The 22,346-nt window shown below is 40.4% G+C and overlaps 1 protein-coding gene across 15 annotated transcripts in view; it reads right to left on the reverse strand.

The window, feature by feature from the left end:
- Positions 1-22,346, reverse strand: part of ZNF536 (zinc finger protein 536) — a 343,653-nt gene that overhangs the window by 40,516 nt on the left and 280,791 nt on the right. The window contains exon 9 of one of the 15 annotated variants that reach the window (XM_074551145.1): positions 18,320-18,360. The exons of the other annotated variants lie outside the window; for them this stretch is intronic. Within the exon in view, the coding sequence (XP_074407246.1) occupies positions 18,347-18,360 (14 nt within the window). The 3' untranslated portion in view covers positions 18,320-18,346. The remainder of the gene's footprint in view (positions 1-18,319; positions 18,361-22,346) is intronic. 15 annotated transcript variants of the gene reach the window in all.

The raw sequence follows: 22,346 nt of genomic DNA on the forward strand, positions 1-22,346 counted from the left end.
GATCCACAGACCTGTAAAAATCCTCTTGCCTCTAGATTTGATCTCAGCTTCACAGCTCGGGTCCCAGTCGAGTGCATGCCCACATTTGCTACATGAACTTTTGCTCCCTCCCCAACTTGATTAAGAGCAAAGAAAGTAACAGATGGATCCATGCTGTTCCTTTGTAGCCCGGAGATTAATGTTTGCATTGCATCAGGCTGCTCGCGGCACACCAGGGAACGGCCTCGTCCCTGCCCCTGGCACCTGCACCCGCTGCCTCCCGTGCGTGCCCGAGGCAGACGGGCTCTGTGAGGGAATGCAGGCGCTGTTTTCCGTGGGCTTTAAATATCCCAAAGCTTCGGGAGCGTGACACGGTGTGAAAAATGGCCGTGCCTCGCATAGCGAGCGTGGCTGCGCTTTGCCGCTCAGCCGTGGCAGCCCGCGCTCTGCTGGGCATCACTGTGCTAAAGGGCTGTCACCCAGCGTGTCCCAAAGAGGGGCAGCAGTACACAAACATGGGGGCTTTCCCCAGCATGCTGAACCCGTGGGTAATAGTAACACAAAGCCAGGGTGTGCTCCAGATCCTCACCAGCAGAGCTAGAGGTCAGCTTATCAAGGAAAAGAGATTCAGCCCAGCTCTGTGTTTGGCACAGGTATCCTCAGCCATAGGCAGCTCGCCCCTGCAGCCACCCTTCCCAGGCAGATCATCCCCACAGCCACCCTCCATGGACAGCTCAGCTCCATATCCACCCTCCATGGACAGCTCACCCCATATCCACCCTCCATGGACAGCTCACCCCATATCCACCCTCCATGGACAGCTCAGCTCCATATCCACCCTCCATGGACAGCTCACCCCATATCCACCCTCCATGGACAGCTCAGCTCCATATCCACCCTCCATGGACAGCTCAGCTCCATATCCACCCTCCATGGACAGCTCACCCCATATCCACCCTCCCCAGGCAGCAGACAGCAGCTGCATCTTCCTATGCCATGCTCAGGGTCTGACACAGCAATGGCACAGTGTCACTGGTGATGAAAAGAGCTGGTTTTGTCTCTGCTATCAGGATTAGGTGCTGTGGGTGCCAAGCTGCAGGAGCCTGCAAAGCCTGAGGCCGTGGCCCTGCAGAATCCAGGCTGAATAGGGCTTTGAGTAACTTACAACTTAAAAACTCAGAGAAAAAGCTAAACACAAGCTGAAGCCCATGTTTACTCAGAAGGTTGTGTTATTCCCTGTAGCTTTCACTGATTTACCCAACAGTTAGAGCTTCCCTTCCCATCCCCAGTGCAAAAGCCACTGTGTTCCCCTGGGTATTATGACAAGTTTTTTGTGGCATGTCCTGGAACTCCAGCTGATTAAAGAAAAATGCATTCAGAAAAGCCTTATCCTGGCTGAGCCAGGCCAGTCATGATGGGCTGGGAGTCTGGACACTGGGGTGACATGATGGTGACACCAAGGGAGGGAATTGGGCGGGCTCAGGGGGTGCAAGGCCTGAAGAAGGTTCACCACAAACACTTACTTCATCTCCTCTCTGTGAAAGAGGACAGACTTTACATGATTTACTGAGAAATCTGTGAATTTTAATAACCGCTCCCATTTATCAGGACATCTATCATACTGTATCTTTTGCAGCTGTTTAAAAACAGTGCTTTCAAATCAGTTTCACCATAGACTCAAAAAAAGGCCTAAAACAAAATCAAAAACCAAAAACCAGCCATATGCCTACTTGACCTAGGATACATAAACCTGTTGTTCAGTCCAGAGGAGGGATTACAGCGTTACTTTTTAGTAAGTTGCTTTTCATATGGAAATTTCTTTTCACAGTAAAGCTCTGTATTTAATGGCATCAACATAAAAAACATCCCTATTTTTAGTTCCCTGATCGTGGACATATAGATTTTTATAGTGTCTGCAAGCATACATTAACGTTAATTTCCCCATTCTCCTTTGTACTTTGTTAATGTCACAATCTGCTGTAAAACCTTGCCAAGTTTCTTAACTGTCATGTTAATTTCGAGACCCAGTCTGCACTCTCTGACATTTCAGGACAGAACATGGCAGTAAAAATAGATTAAAACAGCTTATAAGTATTATAAAATCTAGAACTTTACAGATGGTGGAATTATATCTCCTGAATGGAAATTTTAGCAACTCAGAACACAATAATATTAGAATAGCCTATTGATTTCTAAGACAAATATTTTCAGAAGTAACGTAATGGTGTCTGAATAGTGGGCAAAGCCCAAAAAAATGTAGGAAAGTTGAATGACTTTTTTCTTCCTTTTTTAAAGCATCACTGTGAATGTGCATATCGTGTTGGTGCTAGTATTAAGTTTCAAAGCTTTTCTGTGCCATATAAATAAAGGACATAATAAGATCTTGATTTTATTCATGGTTAGTTCAAAGTTCACACAAATTATTTCACACAGGGGATTTGTCTGAGGGTTTTGGCATTATAGAAATGCATTAATGTACTTTAGATATTAAATGACAATGCCACATGGTAAGAAATTTGCACGAATGAACAGGAAATTAGACACTGTTTCTTTTTTTTTTAACTGATTGCTAAAGAATGCGCTGTTTGAACGTGGACTATCCATTTCAAAGGAAAGCTTTTGCTGATTTCAGGAAGTTTAAAATCAGCTAATCAGAAAGTAATACAAAGTTAGAGTTAAATATTTTTTTTAAAGGAAACTGTTTCTTTAAAAAAAAATCCTTTCCCCTTTTCTTTAAGGAGTACTTATTATTTCCATCATCCTTGTTGAGTTGTTGATGAATAGCTCACATCGTTTGCCAAGCTCCACCCTCTGTCTTTTTTCTAAACCCTTTACTCATTATTTGCTCAGTCTTTTTCCCACAGCCTAGACAGCCTGTCAAGGCAGCTTAAATAAAACACTGTATTAACATTAGGAAATGGCATTCAGTTCCCAATTGATCTCCTAATACTTTATGTTGAAATGATAATTGGTACAGTCTTCATTGAAAAAAAAGAGAGAAAAACTACTTTTCAGTCACCACAAGGTATTATCTTAGCTAATGTATTCACAACCAAACAGATACATTTTTAAAATCTCCCCATCTGCTGGAGACTGCAGTTCACAATTCTTTTCAGCTGACATAATCCAGATTGATTCGTTCAGCAGATAAAATTCAGGCCACTTCTGCCCTTTATAGGAGCAACATAATACCAGTCTTTATTCAGTAACAATGTAACATAATGGGATCGGAATGTGCAAAATGACTGTTCTTAAATTACTGTGACACACAAGGGTCCAACACAAGCTGTGGTTTAATGTAAAAAATCATTAGGCGCAGATTACTAAAGTGGTCCTGCATTAACAAGGTCAAACCGAGACGGTTTATGATATTTTTCACAAAGCAAAAAAAAAAAAAAAAATTAATGTTTGCTAATATCTAGATTATGAATGTATTTTTAAGAGGGGAAAAATCTGCAGGTTTTTGAGGTTTTTTTCCCATGAAGGAAGCACTGTTTATTCAATAATGAGTGCAACAGTTAAGGATTCTATAAAGACCTTTTCCGCAGAGCCAAGTTAATCTATTACACACTGAAGCGCACACACAAAAAATCTAAATATCAAAAGGTTGTCAGGAGAGTTGCCAGAAACGAATATTTTTGTGCACTGCTATATCAAACAAATTTTGAAGACAGTAGGATTATTATTAACCCATTCTAGCACTTTCCTTTTGATGTAGCCAGACACCACTAGAAGGAATTTAGCAAAGTTCCACACCGCTGCAGGGGTTTTGCATCTTTGTAAATCATCAATACTTAACAATGCATCTCTCATAAGCTCACCCATCAAACTGTCTGCAGAAAAACAGCCAAAGTGAAGAGACACAGTAAATTCTGTCCTTTACTGACAGATCCTTGCACCTTGAGATTCTGATGACCATGTAAGATGAATTTTCTTTGTACAGCTATTTCTTCCTACCTGATACAATCAGAATTTTAATAAGTAGTACTTAAGAAATGCACAATATCTCACACATTGAAATAAAGGAATAAATAAACTACTATTTCCCAATCTATCAATAACTCTGCTGGTGTTTTCCTCTTGCCTTTGATTTGGAGGATAATGGTGAATGAAACCCAGCACTGCAGACAGGAGCTCAGCTTGCTTGTGCAAGGCAGCCAGTATTAGCCCTCAATGGAAGCTAACCCCAAAGCATCATAGCTCAGCTCTGGGGGGAAAGGTGGTGTTTAAAAGAAAAGAATAAACCATTTCTACCCTGCTTTGTACCTGGGGCTCCAGATCAGGTGCCCCACATGGGAATGGAGGGTTGAATTCCCCACATTCCACTATCCTATTCTGATCTTATACACAGTGAAATGAGAGTTTTGCTGCCCCTCACTACTGTGCTAAACTGCTAGATCTGGGCAATTATTGAAACCAGAGGTTTCAATTTAAGCTGCACCTCATGTGTGCAGAGTGTACAGGCAACAGCTGCATTTTAAACACTGTCCATGGAAAGGGAGAGTCCCATTTGCATGACACATCCTCACGTACCCATTGCAGACACCTACAGCAACAGCCTCAGCAGCTCAGCTACAGGATGATACCTAACAGACTCCACGGATAGCTGGGAAGGAATGTGTTGATTTAGAAATTCAGTGTGAACATGTCTGGTATAAAGGTGGGCAGTGGTCACACCCTCACCCTGCTAAGGACAGCCTTCCACTGCATAGCACCATGTGCCCACAGTGCTACAATAAAATCAAAAACTGCCCTCATGAAACACTTTCATTTGAATTCCCACATTTTGCATCATTTTCCAACAAAACACTGAAATGTTTCCCTGTCAACTCCATCCAAAGCAGTGCAAAAAGTGAATTTGCTAAAGCTCATAGCCAGACCATAAAATAAACTTGTGTCTTCTGAAAAAGAAATGTATTTAAATTACACATGTTCTGCTAAGGTGAACTTCATAATCACAAAAGATTGTAGTTTTAAAAAGTAATGAAAACTAACTGCATCTCTCCAACAGTCTTGGAAACTCATTACAGTCAAATATTTACATATTCTAGTGAACTTAGGATGTCAATTTTGACTACACAAATCCAATAACTGAAACATATGGCCTTGAATCCTGCAATCAATATAAACCTTTTAGAGCCCAAGCTTCAAAAAGTTATATCAAATATATATTCAATGAGAAGAAGGTTAATTGACTAATTGATTACTCAGTTACAATTAAGTGCTCTTCAGATATCTTTGGGAAATACCGAGATATAATAGTGATAGATATTTATTTGTTTATCAGCTCCCTGATTTATAGCTATCATTTATTTTTTATTTCCTAAGTCAATTTTTACATTTATGTGTTTTAACAATATAGTCCCCGGTGAGAATCAATAGACATGGTTTTTTCACCACGGAACTATCAAAAGTTAGCCTAGAAATCCATACCTACCAATTCAGCCAATTTCAGTGCAGATTTCATCCTGATAAATACCTTGCTAAAATATTCAGATTGTCTCCAGATGGCAGTTATGGAGAGGGAACATGAAACATTTGTAGCAATAAAGGTTAACCAATACTAACCGTGCTGATAAACTTTGAACTTAACAACAGTTAAGAGAAAAGATGGCCCTTGGAAAAAAAAAGGGCAAAATTGTCTGTTTGCATGTTTTAACACAGGACTATTTCTTATCAAAGTATAAACACATTCATAAAAGTCCCACCCCTACAGCAACAGCCAAGAGGATCTTTGGGATCTCTGGGGCATTTTAAAGTTGACTAAATGATAAATCAGATAGAATCAGGCCTTCAGAGCTGTCTGCACAGAATGCTGTTAACTCTTTAGTAGTATTAACATTATTTAAAATTTATTCAGCAATAGCACCCATATTCTCAGTAAGAAGGAGAACATTGTCGTGTCACACACTGTGCAAACACAAATTATTTGCAGATTCATCCAAACACATACAAGAGACCCCTCATCTGGTGACTGATGAGCTAAATAAGGCTGGGTAAGATTCATTAAAATAAGTTACATTTATCTTGAGATGGTCAAATAAATTGCAAAAACCCCACTGCTAGATATGAAGGCTTTCAACTCTTTCCTGCATTCACCTCCAAACGTTAGGTTAGCTACCAAAAAACACTGCTTAAGTGGCCACAGACACAAAGCCTCCCATCTTTGAGGGTAGAATTCTGGATTAACTTCAAAACTTGATGGCAATTCTATACATGGTGAACAATAAAGAATTCTATAGATTCTATAGATGGCAATTCTATCCATGGTGAACAATTCCTCACTGCATTGCTTAGGAATATTTCAGATATTTTTGATTGGTGCCTCAGATTACAGCATGCAGTGATAAGGATGAAGAAAATCATTTCACATTCTCACTGAACATTAAAATCTTGTTTTGGTGACTGTCCTGTAATTACAAAGGTCCAGAAATTGATGTGTTTTAGGCGAGATAATTTGAGTGAGTCACAAGAGAGACTGAAAAAGAAAAATTCACACTTTCCTTTTCTTAGCATAAATACCTGCTGCAGCTAACCGTCAATATGCTCAAAAACTTGTAGGAGTTATCTTCCCCAAGAAAGTGAGCTTACAATGAGATCAGTGCAAACTTCAAGTACCTCCACTGGAATCTCCCTTCCCTCTCCCTCTGCCTAAGGGCAGCAGTGCCTGGCTGGGACAGGATGTGCCTGGCCCCCAAAGCACTAAAATCTCATCAACTCTGCTCCTGGACTTGAAATCCACATTTCTGGGCTGAAATTCATCAATAAATGCGTCATTCTTCTAGACTTCCACCCTACTGCAGTCCCAGTGAGGCAGAGCTAGATCCTCCAAGGCCTGTGAGGTTATTGTGGATTTTCACTGGTGTGGCTGAGAACACAACATGGCCTTATAAGGATATTTTTTATCACAAGCTTTCAGAACACAACATGGACACGAGGCATAGAACAAACCCTCCCTACACTGCTCTCCACAGCGTGTCAGGGGTGATGTGCTTTGTGCTGGACCTCCGAACGAGGTGACAAAGCCACATGCCAGCGAGGTGTCACAGGCAGGGATGTGTCACTGCTCTGCCACCCCATGGGAGTGACATCCTTTGAATCCCAAGGGACAAGGGCGAGGGTGTGCAGGGTGTGCACTCAGGAGAATTGACAACAACTCCATGGACATCCATCCTGGGGGAACGCTGAGGCCTAGAGACAGCAGGTTGCAGATTTCATACGTGGGATAATGCCAACAGATGAAGGATTGCTGTGAACAATAGGCTTCAATAAAGAAAGCCAATATTCTATATTTATGTTCAAGGCTTCAAATTTACCAAAAAAATTCTGTGTTTTTTTAAAAAATGTTCCATATTCACAACCTACACTATGAAGAGAATTATTCAGAAAGACACATCATTAAAATTCTTTACAACGGAATTTATCATATAAAATAAGAACATTTTATATTAATTAGTCCTGATTTGAAAGGCCATAAATTAGCTTTCTTTTGAGTATGACCAAAGATAACATTATAAGCTAAGTCCTGGGGGACATCACAACACTAACATTATCTACCTCATTTCTGAAGCAGGTCACATACTTTTGTGGCTAATTTTACTTAAACACCCTCCAATATTTTCCAGACTTTATGGAAGTTTATAGAACATTTCAAAAAATCAGCACCAATTTAAAAAATAAAAAAAAAAAGCAGAAAAAAAGCAGAGAGACAAACTCCCTGCATTTTACAGGTCGTGGCACGTTCATCACCACACTGATGTTATTCACAGCCAGTGGTCTCACGTAAGTGGGTCATTGGACCTACTTGCCCTTTTCAGTGATCCTGAAATATGGTGGCATACTTGAAAAGCCATATAGAAATGTGGGGCTCTCCTGATAAATCATCCCAGGATCAGCTGCTGGCTCTTGCATTCAGATTCAGGGAAGTGACAGCTGAGTCCTATTAGTAGAGGTGGGGAACAGGGAGCAGGGGTCGAGGGGGCAATTAGCTCCTGCTGTCCCTTGAAAGGGATTCTCCCTTTGCTGGCAGCAGAAGGAAAGGTTGAGGTGGAGACAAGCCCTTAAGCAAATGCCTGGAAACAGCAGCACCCTTTTGTGAGAGGAGTGTTTGGGCTGGAGGGAAAGACAAAGCAGGAGAATGGGGGAGGTGGGGAGCTCACCCAGGAAAGCAGTTAACACTGGCTTTTTGTAAAGGTGAGGAAATCCCTCCTTCTCCTTCCTCCTGTCCAAGTCAAAGGGGAGAGAGGGGAAAAAAAAAAAAAAGAGAGAAAGAAAGCAAATAAGAATTCTTATGCTACTCTGCTCCCTTCCAGGAGCCACAGACCCTGCCCTGGTCTGTCAACCACCCCATCAGCAGGTGGGGAGGCTGCCTTGAGGCCACGTGCTCTTAACTTCACTGCTCTTTCTGCAAACCACCATGGCAGAGAAATAGATATCTGGGTATAACTGGTACCAGCTACCTGGGCACCACTGATTTAGGGGGCAGGAGCATAGTTAATATTAGCTGAAATCTCAGCCTGTGTGATCTCATCATACCCTGCTCTTAACTACATAGAGCCCTCTCACCTCTGATGTAATCTCTTGCCCAATACCTAATAAACCAGAAGAGACTGGTTTAACTTTGTATGGGGGTGAGAAATAATGAAGGATTCTTTCTCCAGAAAAAAAAAAAAATCAGTGTCTCAAGATAGCAACAAAAAGTCGACCATTAGACATCCAAGATTAAAAAAAAAAAAAAAAAAAAAAAAAGACACTATCAAAACCTTTTCAGTTGCATGAATTGTGTATGTTAAGAGGCCTGGAAACTGCTTCATGTGGTTCACCTCCTGCTGAGCAGTTTTTATGCTGACAGGACTGAAGATAGGTTTTCTAGCTCATAATATCACAGGGAAAATGCTATAATAAACTAAGACATCTCTGATCATATGCTAAAGGTGTGCATGTAATGTTCTCATGATAAATCTATTTAGCATTAGAGACAAGTTTAAAATACAATTGACTTCTTCTATCTTCCAAAAAATTATCTGTTTGTTGAACTAATCGATACATGCCCTGAATTTTCAGTGTTTAGGAGTTCCAAAGTAAAGCAAAACTTGTCTGAAAACACAGATTTAATTTGTTTGTGAAGGGTGCAAGTAAACACATTTAATATGCACAACTGCTACCCATACCTACAGCATCAGCTCATGTTAGGAATTTTGTAATGCATACTTGGCCTTAACATGTTGAAACTCATCAACAGGTTTTTTTTATGACCCTGGATACTGCATACTGGAAAATTGGGTAGGGGCACAGAGTGAAAAATTCCATCCCTGGTGAACTAAATCACATGTTTCTCTGTATAAAACAGTTAAATGAAACTGAGGGTGAACATCCAGCTCATAGCGCAAGTTCAAAAGTAGCCTTTTCATTATGGATCTCCCTCTCTGTGCATTGAAATCTGGAGCCTGGGTGTTTTTCTAAACCTTTGTCTTCAGATCTTCCTCCTGACTCCTTAAATGTAGGGCTTTATCCTATGTACACCTGTATTCTACTGTGTGTAAAGTAAAATCTTTCATAATCTGATTTTGATTTTTTTCATACTTTCCAAAGACAAGTAAAAATTTAGTTTCCAGTATCAAACAAATTAACTATTGTAAGTCTGCCTGACCAAACCCAAACCATAAAAAATGATCAAGTTTACTAATTTAGATGGACTAAAAATGACTAAATTACTAAAAATAGATACAACCCTTGAATTTCAAAACTTAAAAAATTTATAAGAAAAATTTCCACCACAAAAATATTTATTATTTAAATTCTTACAAAGCTAAACTCAAATATGAAAAAGGAGAGCCAGGATCCTTCCAACTCTTTTGCATCTTCTGCATACTTTATACCTCTCATTGTATCATTAGTCATATCACATTTTGCTACTGCTAAGTACAACTGGGCTCATTTTTCAATGCACGCCAGCATTTCATAATGACAAATAAAGACATTTTAATTTAAAAGTAGGGAGAACAGAATGTCCAAGTATTCCATGCAACAGAGGGACTCTGAAATAATTCCTGTCTATCGTTCAGAATGACAAGGTATAACAGATTCTTTGCTTCCACACTTGGAATCTTGCGGGTTATCTCTGACTCCTGAAAATAACATTTCTAAATTCACTTCTCTTAATGCATGAAAATGACCCCTGCCCTGCACAAAACCTGTAGTAAGAAGCAAGCAGGACAGTGGGAGTGAAGAGATTTAACCTTTGAGTGCCCTGGAAGTCTGTGGAGTTGTTGTGAAGCACCCTGTCCTGGTCCCTCAGCATGGCACAGAGCAGTGACAAACCCACAGCACCTACCCCACGTGTCAGCAAGGGAAAGACATCAGGCAGACAAGGGGAGAATCAGGGGGAAATAGTTTACATTTTTAAGTGAGTTCTTGATTAGGTTGTGCTCTTTTGGCCAAAGAATCGTTTTTCTGATGATATTTGCATCATTCAGCTGGGGACCAGAATTCTGTTACTTTATGTTACCAGCTAGACTTGGTAAACAAAAATGATATATTTTCTAGTTGAATGCACGTGTTCACCCTCCTGCTGCTACTGCACACTGCTCCACAAGGAAGGGAAGGAGGAATCCTTCTATTGGGAATTCTCTCAGTGCTGTTATTCTAAGGGGGCTTATTCCACCTTGTGTTAGCACCAAAAGCTCTAAGTCAGAGACACAGGCAGGGCCTCAGAGTTAGGCTTGAGTCCATCTCTCCTGTGAAGGCACCACGGGGAGGAGGAGATGTGAGAGGTTTTAGGGCTGTCAACTACAAAGTTCAGGGGCTCCTTTTACCCTGAACAGGGCAGGAAACCTGGAAAACTCCACAAAGTCCCAAGCCAGGCTTAACAAGTGCTGATCAGCTTCAGCAGAGAGTTTAGGTTGTGGCAGGACCCATTTTATGTCTAGTCTAAATCCAGGAAAAGGAAAATCAGGAGAGGAGGGGGAAATTAAAGGTTAGCTCTGAGTATCAGGCAAGGCATGTGTTTTTTTAATGTAGCCTTAATGAGTTTTGCCATCCTATATCCACTGACATTTTAATAACTGCTAAACCCCTGAAAGTCTCCAGAGGAGGTGCACTGATACTATGATGAGCATAAAATAAATACATAGACAGACAGACAGATAATAATTTCTTTTTACTGATGTATGCCTGTATATTTGTATAATAATATAAAGCTTTCAGGGTATTTTACCCCTATTCAGCACAACAACATTTACTTCTATCAGTCTAATCATAAATACAATTATTCTTGAGTACTCTATTACAAAAACCAATAAACTAGGCCTCAATAGAGATTCTGAAATTACTTAACTTTTCTTTAGAAAAATATTAAAACAGTATTATCACATCAATGAGAAGAAAAGACAGGAAGATAATAAAGTTATGTTAAACCTCCCTGTATTTACTCATGTGTGAAACAGTTATGTCTGGTCACATAATTGCAATGGTTCTGAGAAATATTTCATATTTTATAATGAACATTAAAAGAGTTTGTGGATCATTACTTTATATGAGTTCCAAAGTTATTACATAAAACCCAACAGGAATGGTTATAAATTATTTGATCCTCTAGTCTGGCCTTGGTAAACATAACATGAAGGCTGAACTATCTCAGCAGACAAGATTCACGAGAATAGGTAAAGTGCCACTACAGTCAAAAAAAAAATAGAAATACCTGGGTACTTGTAAACAAGACTCTTAACTTTTTGTGTTGTTCCAAAGAAATCCTTTTCTACAAGGAGATTCCGCCATTAAGAAAAATAAGAAGAAAGCTTTGTCTAGAACAAAAGAAAACTTACTTACAGGCATGGACTGTACCAATGTGGCATTATCATAACCATGGCCCTAAAGTCACTGGCAGATTCTTGAACTCACACTTCAGTATGTGTTTAAGACACTATACTTAGCCATGAAATAATATCACAGGCAATTATTTGATTTTCCAAAGAATTCTGAAGAGTAGCTCATTGAAATACGAAAAATAACAAAAAATTACATAATTTAAACAATTATGAAGAATTTTGTGTCTTCAAACTCCAATGGGCAGCAACATTTTAATTAATGAGTGATCATTTGCACCAGAGATAAATGTAATACTAATTGAATTCGGGTCTATTTCGCCCTCTCAGCTCATCTTTGTCTCTAGCTCCTGTTCTTTGTGTCAAAGAACTTTGTGGATGTTTTTGTTTTGTTCTGGAAACCTCCTCTAAGAATATTAATATGGAGAATTATACAATTATGCATGCACAACATTTAATAAGACTGGAAAATATGTTTAGATATTCTGGTCAATTTACAACATATCTTTAATGCAAATCATAGCTGAGGCTCAAATCCTGCAAATTTCTGCTCAGCATTCTCTGTGTTTCCATGTGCAAGAAGAACCTTTCCTAGAAGGACTTACTGGGGAACAATTTTTGGCTCAGGTAGAGAGCAGCCTGGGCTGGGTGATGAGGTGATGGCCTGGCTCCCTGCCCTGCTGTGGGTTTGCAAGCCATGGTTGGGGTTGGTGGGAGCACTGACAGACACAGAGCAGCCCCTGCTCAGGACTCTTCTGGCAGGACCTGCTGGAGCAGGACACAGGCAGGCCTGAATGACCACTTTTAACTTATTTTCCCCTTCCAGAATTCCAGAAGTTGTATTGAAACACTAAACCACACTGCCAGAGGCAGTTAGCCTCTGCAGTCTTTCATCACAAAACACTTATGGATGAAAATGTCTTTCCTTGCCACTCCTCTGGCTGTCTGATGCCAGGAGAGCCCTGGCCCTGCTGGAGGAGCTGCCAGGGTGGGCCATGGTCCCACCTGGGAGCATCTGCCCACAGAGAAGTCAGAGTTTAATTTCAGTTTTGGTATTACCTCCTGTGTGACCTTTGGGAAAGCACACATTGAGCCACCCAAAACCATTCTGTGCTTTAAATAGCTCACAGTTCTCACTGACCAGTTTTATTAGTGCTAATTCTCTGTGTTACCTTGTTCAGATCCTGCAGGGTGGTTATTCACTGCCACAACTTTCTCAAGCTGAAACTCTGCCCTCACCTTTGCCTTCACCTTTGCCTCATTGTTTCTTTTCTACACTTGGAGTCACTAGCTGTTTCCATTAGTCAAAGTATGCAATTTGTTAAATAAATGCCTTTTTACTTTTTTACTTTTCAGGAAATTTCAAGGATGAGTTAGCCTCTGTAACCTCACCTGGAAATTCTTACTGTTTGCTCAGATTCTCTGATTTTTTCAAGTGATATTCTGACTTCTAACAGCATCTCTTTGCATTAAAAATATGCAACCTGTGGTAACAACATTGAAGGATTTTACAGAAGACTCGACCCAATCCGAGCTTTGGGTGAGCTGATGGGGACAGGCAGAGCTTGAGAGTATGAGGCAGTAAAACTTTCAGGGCTAGTCTAAGGAAGGCAGCAGCCTGTTGGAAGTACTTTGCTTTTTTGGAGATAATCTGTTCGTTTTTCCTGTGACCAGCATCTCCAAGCCATCTGTGTCGCATCCTCTAGGTGGTGCTGATACTGCACAGCTCCCGCTTCCCCACACAATGAAAACATTAATTTGCTATGAGATAATTTTTGACGTAAATGTAAAATGGTGCCCATTCGAACTCAGTAATGAAGCATGGTGCATTTCTACAGCTCCTAATTTGACTAGTTAAATGACTCCATTACGTGTCTAACAGACAGAAGCAAATAATTTCTGGTCAGTTGACGCTCACTTATCCGTATCATTTTACCCTGAAAATAAAGTCTCTAATCTACAGTTTCTTTGTCTTAGTTTTTTTAAATATTATTAAAGCAAACATACTTAAATAAGAGAGATTAAACCAACACAAACTAACAATTAAGGCTACAATACAGAAATCAAGTTTATATAATGTGGGAGGATGGATTTTTTAAAAAATTAAAATTAAATAATAAATTAAATGACTGCTTATCTCTGTAACTTCCAGTATAAGATTTGACAACATTGCTATTTAGGAAAAGGAAAATATCTATCTATCTTTCTCAAGTTTTGAAAACCACTTTAAATGCAGCCTGCAAGTCTGCCTATAAAACTTCCCTGCACAACTTTGAGAATGTTTGGAAAGACTCTTTACAGTACAGAGCAATAAAATAAAAATGTTGCCTTAATAAATATCAGGTGATGAATAATTTTGCCCCGAGGAAAAAAATGGTTAATGCTGAATCTTAATGTTCCTCATCTAAACGCTTTTTTCTTCCTGCTAAAAACAAGTTTAGAATTAAAGCATATCACTTTACACATATTGCATGCATATTAGCGAGACACAGCTGCTTATGCCCTACTCTTAAGAGCCATATGATTAAGTTATGGGATATCAGATAATCCAAAGTCCCTTTCTATTGGCCACCTTTTGCAGACAAAGGCTTTTTAGTTTTAAGTCCATTTAATGACAGAATGTCCAATTCTATAAATGTGTGAGTAATTCCAGTGGAACACCTGTGGCTCTCTCTGCTAGAATATAGAAGGAGAGACATAAAATGTCATTACAGTAACATTCAGTGTCTGACTTGAGCAAAAAAATATTCGCAATCAAGGCTGCCACTCCATCCCTGATGTATTCCATCATGCTCGGGTTTCCATGGTCTCAGAGAAGTGAGTGTGAGCTTACATACCATATGTGGTACCAGCCTTCCTCACAGTGGGGTGAGCTAAGGACAGAGCAGCAGTTTTCTGGTTGAAATCACGGGTCCTGTGGGCTCATTTCCACCGTGGTTTGTGGGGACAGAGGCATGTGACTCTCAGCATTAATGCCAAGGGAAAAGCAAAAGTGTGTGTACTACTGTTAAAAACCAACCCCTCCTACCCCAAATCCTGTACTTAACCTTGTTTTCATATTTTTTTTTTCTCTCCCCAAAGATTTAAACACTATTTGAGCAAGTTTTTTGTGACTACAAGTTTTCTAGTGACAGGGAAGAAGGACAAGCAGATTTTGGTGCATCTGGTGAAACATCCAGAAAACCTGAGTTTTCTATTGATGTTGTTTTTGCAGTCATGACAGTGGAAATGTTATGACCCAAATCTAACCATGGAGAGTTACATTAAAATTAATGGACTACTTCATAGTAGCCATTCTTTAAAGAGAAGCAGCATTCAAGGAGTTGGAGTTGGATTTACAACTAAAATATAAAGCTCAATATCAATGTTCAATTTCAGCAGGGTTAATTTTGAGAGCATGCTGGAAGTGTCAGTGAATCGCAGGCTCACTGCTGCTCTCGAGGAAGGCAATGGCAAAACTCCCAGCTGACTTCAATGAGAGGAGGAGCAGACCCTGAATGGAATAAAGGAGCGGAGGAAACAACTCCATACGGAAATGGCAAGTATTCAAAGATGAGTTCATATCAGCAGAAAATACACATGGGGCCTGACAAAAATACATGAAGGGTCAGAGAAGCAATGTCTGTCTTGAGAAATCCAAAATAGCAAAGCAGAAGATCTGAGACTGAGGAGGAAGGATGGTCTGGGCACAGCACAAAGGCCTCAGCACTTGAAGCAGGATTGCTGGGTTTATCAAGGCTGGGATGCACATGGGGAGGGTGGCACGAGGCCACCCTGCACTGCACATGCACCAACCAACCAAGGTGGGCGCCCAGCAGGACGCCCGCACCGAGGCGGCTGCAAACACCAACACGTGCAGCAGCTAACAAGGACAAGAAAGATTAATAAATCCAAAAGTTGAAGCTGTAAAAATGCACTTCTTCAAGCAGCTAAAGAAATACTGCAGATGGGATGACAGCCAGAATCTGGAAGGAAGAGGCAGAAGCAAGGAGATAGTTTAGCAAATATCTGTGGAACATCTTCGGGAGCAGGGGAGGTAGCTGTGGACAGGAGGACTAATGTGACACCTATATATAACAGCCGCTCTAGGGAAGATCAAAGAAATTAAACACCAGTCAGCCTGATTTCAGCAGTGGGAAAGATATTGGAAACACTAATCAGGGACAAAATAGGGAAAGTTATGATTTAATTAAAGATATTCAGCTTGGATTCACAAAAGGGAGATCATACGTAACAAAACTAATAGAATATTTTGAAAAAAAAAATCACACCCCATGGGAAAACAAAAAAAAACCCAACAAAAAACCAAACTCAAAAAGAATCAAAGGAATCCATGACCATGATTTACGTGGGCTCTCTGAAAGGTAGTGCCACATGATCCCCTAACAGGCTACAACGCCGTAAGTTCTGACGAGAGGCTGAGCTAAATAATGCATCACGACCCGGACAGCATGTGAGGGCACAGTGCTCTGCATGCTAACAGCAAGAGCAGAGTGTGCAAGGGGAGAGCTGGCCTGCCCCAAAGATCACTGCAGAACCTCGGCTCATTCAGCTTCTATTTCAACAGCATGCAGAAACGGGATGAAATTTATTCAGACTAGGAAATGGAGGAGAAGCCGCAGACAATTTGAATGAAGGGACAATATATAAATAAAAAAATCCAGCCTGCCTTTTAGCAAGCAGGGAAAGTGATGGGATATGATTCAATAGAGAAAAAATGTCAAGTGACATAGTGGTAAGAACAAAAGGCAGGCAACACTCGCCGCTCTTCTTAGTGGAGGCAGAAGGGGCAGGAGCAGGGTGAAAAATGAGAAATTAAACTCAAAATCTTAAGCCTAGAACCTAATGTCAGCATAAAAAAAGACGAGATATTTCTGGAATCTCCAAACTGACTAACTGTGAAAAATCATTCCTGTACTGTTTAAGAGAACAACAAATATTTTTTCTACCATACCCTAACTTTGGCTACCTTTATCACTGGGCCTATACAGAGCATCCTAAAAGCCAAGTGACAAAATTATCTCAGTTAGTTAGAACCCAAATAGAAGCCCAGGTAGGGATAACACCATTGCTGAAGTAGCCCCATCTAATAACGAGCAGGCACGAGCTGAAACTAAGGAAAAGCAGGCACTAATGGAATTTAAGTGGAATTTCTTTACACAGAGATGATAGTCAATGTCACGCACAACCCAGGGCAGCATTAGCAACCTGTGGAAAAATATTACACCATGACTCACTCAGAACAAAAGCCAAACAGTGCAATTACATTCCTGACTTTTCATCCTTCAGTACTTTAAAACTATGAGAGCTGCTATTCAAATGAAATATTATAAAATAAAGACTGTTAATTTGTATCATGGGCCAGGAAAAAAATGTAAGTCGGCTCAAATCTGCACATTTTCATGCACGTAACATGTGAAAGCAGGTAACTGAGAGGTGCCAGAGGATGCACAAAGAACCACCCTCCAGCTGAGCTGCTGAGCAGCCCCACTGCCCAGCAGCCTCTGCAGTCTGCCCTCAGCCCAGCTCAATTCAGCTTCTTTGGTGGGGAGGTTTATGATTTCCCAGGCAAAAAATATATCCCAAAAAAAGGCCATAAGGGAGCGCTTTTGGTGATGTTTCTGCCTTAAACCCCAGCATGAAGTTACTAGAAATAGGAGGCCAGAAATTCTGCTGCTCCAACTACCACGGAAACAAATGGGATTTACACGCAACACTACAGCCACAGTCCAAATGACAGACTGGTGTCTACAGTTGTCTGTAACTCATAGGACAGCCCTTATGCCTGTCTCATAATGCATGTTAATTCTTGAGTGTTTTCAGGGCTACACCTTCAGGGTACAGCCTTAAAACCAGTGATTTGTAGTGCAAGTCCCAAGAGATGTGACACTGTCACCCTCTGCAAGCACAGTGTGATAAATACTGGAAATACACAGATCACAAGACTAAGAGGGGATCAATAGCAAGGAAAGGGAGGGTGAGGGAGGAGACAGAAGTCAGTTCACCACACTCAAGCAGCAGGACAAGGGCTCTGTGTTACAGGTGCCATGTCCTGGCTGCCCCACATCTGCCCTTCCCTCCCTGGCTTCTTGGAAAGCCACATCTGCTCCTAACAGGACATGCACATTATTTCTGTCCCATTCTGCCCCTAAACATCACCAACATCCCACTTCATGCTGGGACACGAGGTGGATTCAGGGTCTCTTGCAGGGTGCAGAGGAAAGGTGGGGATCCCACTGCCTGCCAGCACACTCCTCTATGGGATACCCAAAAAACAGGAGAGGGTGGTTTGGGCAATGCATGGCACGAGGATATTTTGCTCAGAGCAAAGCAAAAATCTCTGTCCACACTCCCACCTCCCATCCAGAGAAAGGACAGCATGAAGTTACAGCTATGGAAACTGATACAAACAGCACTGAGCTTTAATTCACAACTGAGCCACCAAGCACAGAGCCCCTTAATTACAACCAGACCCATGAATGTGAGGTGTCTAGAATGAAAACAAAGGGTTAAAATACCTGTCTGGATTTTTTCTTGAAAATCAGTCATTGAGAATCATCTGTCAGTAAGACAAAATTAATTACTACAAGGAAAATTGAAAAAAAAGCAACATAAATTTAAATATTACATAATATTACAAAAACGTTCATAAAATCCTACTGTTAATGATGCATGTTCACCTTTCTAATACTCCAACTAACCAAGATTATTATACCCAATTTGCAATAATCAAAAAAGAGAGGAGAAGAAAGGACTTATTTTTTTAAAAAAATTTCTTTGTCTGACTTTAGAAGCTTTGGAAAAAGCCTCAAATTACAGTAACTTGCAAAATTCAGTCATATTTTTGAATACTGTTCGAGGGCTGGTGCTGAAGAAATTGCTGAAGTCTAAATGTTAGACATTTATGCTTAACAAAGCTAGTAAATAGAAGCCTTAACTACTTCATTCACTCGAAGGCAATTATTGCACTTCTCTTGCAAGTATTTTACTAATTTATGCATAGTTAGTCTTACTTAGGCATTAAATCAATTACTGGTAATATATTAAATATGTTCTTAAGTTTAACATGCAAATACAGTTCTGCACTGGAGTTTTAAGGCCTTTTTTGGAGACATTTGTACGTGTTTACATTAAAAGGGCTTTAAAAATTTGGCAGCAAATAGATGCACAAGTTTCTTACAGCAGAGACACAAACCTCCCACACACCCCAGGCCAGCACCCAGATGCTGCAGGATTGAAAGTCAAGAATCAGGAGAAACACCTTCCACCTCCAAAAAAAAGGTTAAAAAATATATATCCTAGCCAGCATATTATATGGAGTGCTGCCTCCAGCTGGGATAATTATTAAATTAATAATTAAAAAAAGGCACTCAACAGTGCTTGAGACATTAAGCCTGAACACCAAAAGCTAACAGGATCATAAGGAGTAAGTTCAGCAGAAGCTGGCTACACTCACCCCATAAGACACTGCTGGGTGCCTCGAGTGAAGGGCTGAACAGCCTTTTTATTGTGGTTCCAAAAAAGGGGCTTTGGCACTGTGCAGTGCAAGTCCAGAAGGTATATGTACCTCAGGAATAGCAGAGCTTCTCTTGGTAGAGAAACATAAAAATAATAATAATAAAATATTTTAAAAATTAAGAATTCCAGAATTCAGCAAAAAGCTTTTTTAAAAAAATAATTGAAGTGTACAGAACCATTAATACTCCCCTGCACCCAGAGAACATCTCCCAGCTGACTGCTACTGGAACTGCCCCTGGACAAAACCAGGTACCACCAAAGCATGGAGCCTCAGAGCTCAAAGAGCAAGGCATGGGCACAGCATCTGCTGTGACAAACAGCATAAAGATCTGCCCTGAGGGTGCAGTACCTCTGTGCTTCCTTCTGTAAAACTTCCTTAAAAAAAACAAAAAAAACCAAAGAAAATCTTGAATAAGAACTGCTAATGCTGTAGAGTCACAGAAGTCCTGTGTTAACAGGGCAGAAAGTCAGGGGTGCTCACACAGCAGGGCACTTTTGAGGAAGCTGCTCATCCCCACCTGGACCAGCACCAAGAAAATCACTAGTTCCTTCTTGGACCCTGTTTCCTCAATCAGGAAAGCTGAGACTACAAATTGCTATTAAAAATTGGAAGGAAAAAGTGTCTTTTTGTTGAAGACATGAAGGGGAAGGGAGGGGGGGGAATAGTAAAGCAGCAGAAAATGGGGATTGGTTGCCAAACTGGAAAAATCAATTATTCTACTGAACAACAGTAGTTACAAATATAGCTGCCTCTACTCCCTCCTCCTCCTCCTCCATTGAACAAATTGTTAAAAGAACCAACAATCTGTTGAACGACAACCCCCGGTATGGTATCATCGTTTAAAAAGTGAACACAGAAAAGGTCTTGTTAAAAACGAGCCACAAAGCTCCAGACACAATTTTGGATTCGCCCTGGGTGAATCCCTGCGTTTTGTTGAGTTTAAAGCAGCCATTCTGAACCGGGTGTTTGATCATATCAATGCAAATAAATGCTTGAAAAGCACCCAAAACAGCCCAGATCATGACGATAGTGTTTGGACTCCTTCCATCTAAAAGCAAATTCCCACAGTCACTTAGCCCCCCATGTAAGATCATCTTCACTTGGTTGTTTGGGTTTTTTTAAAAACCATATAACAGTATTGTCTTTGGTCCAATTATTGCACTTTTAAATGCAAAATGAGGCTTCAAAACCAGCTGATAAATGCTTCTCTTCATGCAGGATGAATAAAAACCTGGTGGTGACACAACAGGTTGGCAGCATTGTAGAGCAAGGTCCTGCGGGTTTCTTTGAAAAAACCGCTCCAGCATTAGAGGCGGACAAAGGAAAATAGTGGGAATTTGTCTTCCGTGCCACATTGTTGATTAGGGCAGTGCTGAATGAAATGGGAGTGTCAGTGAGGCAAGGCTGCAGTGTGGGGGCTGAGGTTTGGCTCAGGCAGGATGGGTGCTGAGAGCAGGGACCCGATGGACAGCAGCAGGGCTGGGCACCCACAGGCACCTGCAGCAACCTCATTTCTTTAAAGAGGTTTTGCCTCTTTACTGTTAAAATAGTGATAAGGGATGCAGTATTGAGAGATAATGAGTATTTCCAAGATAAACCAGACAATGATATGCCATGCCAGAAGACCATGGCCAGTACACCATTACAATGGCTCCTGGTTTGGCCATCTTACTCCAAGTTATGGTTTTTTAATATTTCCAGCCCATGGCAGGTGGGTTTGGGTGTCTGTTAATAAAACAGCATCTCATGGCAAGCTTCAAAGCCATTTTTACACTTGTACTCTCAGGCACTTACTACAAGGAATGCACTCATGCCAATCTACTTCATTTGCCAGGCTGATAAAATAAATAATGCTGGACACTGTTTTTGCTTTCTTTTCTTTGTCAGATGACTACATTAAAAAAAAAAAACATGCTAAAATCTAAGAATCTTAATAGCTGTTGTGCATTCGGCAGATGGTACCATCTAGACCCAGCTAATTTGAGGCCAAGCAGTCTAAATCCCAGCTTCAGACAAGGAATAAAATTTAATAGTGAAATAGTGGGGTGAAAACAATGATGAGAGAATTGAGGGGATCATCCATTCCCTTTGCCTGGAAAATAAAGGGTAGTTACTATTCTTGATGGCAGAAGGTTTGACCAATGTGCCAACAAAAAAACTGAACTTGATTCCTCATCTATTCTGTAAAAGTGCCAATTCAGGAGTCACATGTGATTTTCAAAGGGGCAAAGGGATACAAGCCATGCTTAATTCTACCTTTGCTCTACAAAAATATCTTTAAAACAGCAAACCGTGAAAATTAAAGCAGTTTCCAAAATATTTACCCTAAGAAAATATGCCACAGCTGAACTGTGCATAGAAACTGCTATTTTCTGCTCCTACATTTAAAGCTATTTTTTTAATTCTTTCTAATGAGGAGAGCTACTTTTCAGGGAGGAAAGCACAGCAAAACTGAAAAGAAAGAGAATGATTCCCAAGTACAAAGTGCAATGAAAGGCTGTATATGCTTTTCATGTAAGCATACATTATGCCTTCCATATTGTTAAAACTTGCTCATCACTGAACTACTCTACATGTAACTAAATTACAAATGGCTCAATGATAACAAAACATAGCAAATTAAGACAGAATCAGGTCAGACTTCTGTTTGAATTATCTAACTGAGTCTCTAACCTGGCACAGTGTTTGGCCACAGTCAAAAATACATTAAATACATACAAGCATATTTTTATATATAGATATATATCTAAGTCTATGAGTGTGAAAAAAATGCATTAGAAAAAAAAAAAGACAAAATGCACAGGAGCCAAAATCCATGTGCCAAGGAGATGAGGGGGGAAACAAGACTCATTTAGACCAAGACTCCTTAATTTTGGGTACAATCAGAATCTGCCCCCCCCCAATAAAACCCACCCAAAAGCAACAAAACAGAACTGAAACACATTGAGATGCAAGACAAAGCATTTGCATCTTTGGATACCTGATTTGATCCTGTCATCAGGGAGGTAGACACCATCTCAGATACT

Source organism: Zonotrichia albicollis, chromosome 13 (genome assembly GCF_047830755.1).
Source record: "Zonotrichia albicollis isolate bZonAlb1 chromosome 13, bZonAlb1.hap1, whole genome shotgun sequence".
NCBI classification, from domain to species: domain Eukaryota; kingdom Metazoa; phylum Chordata; class Aves; order Passeriformes; family Passerellidae; genus Zonotrichia; species Zonotrichia albicollis.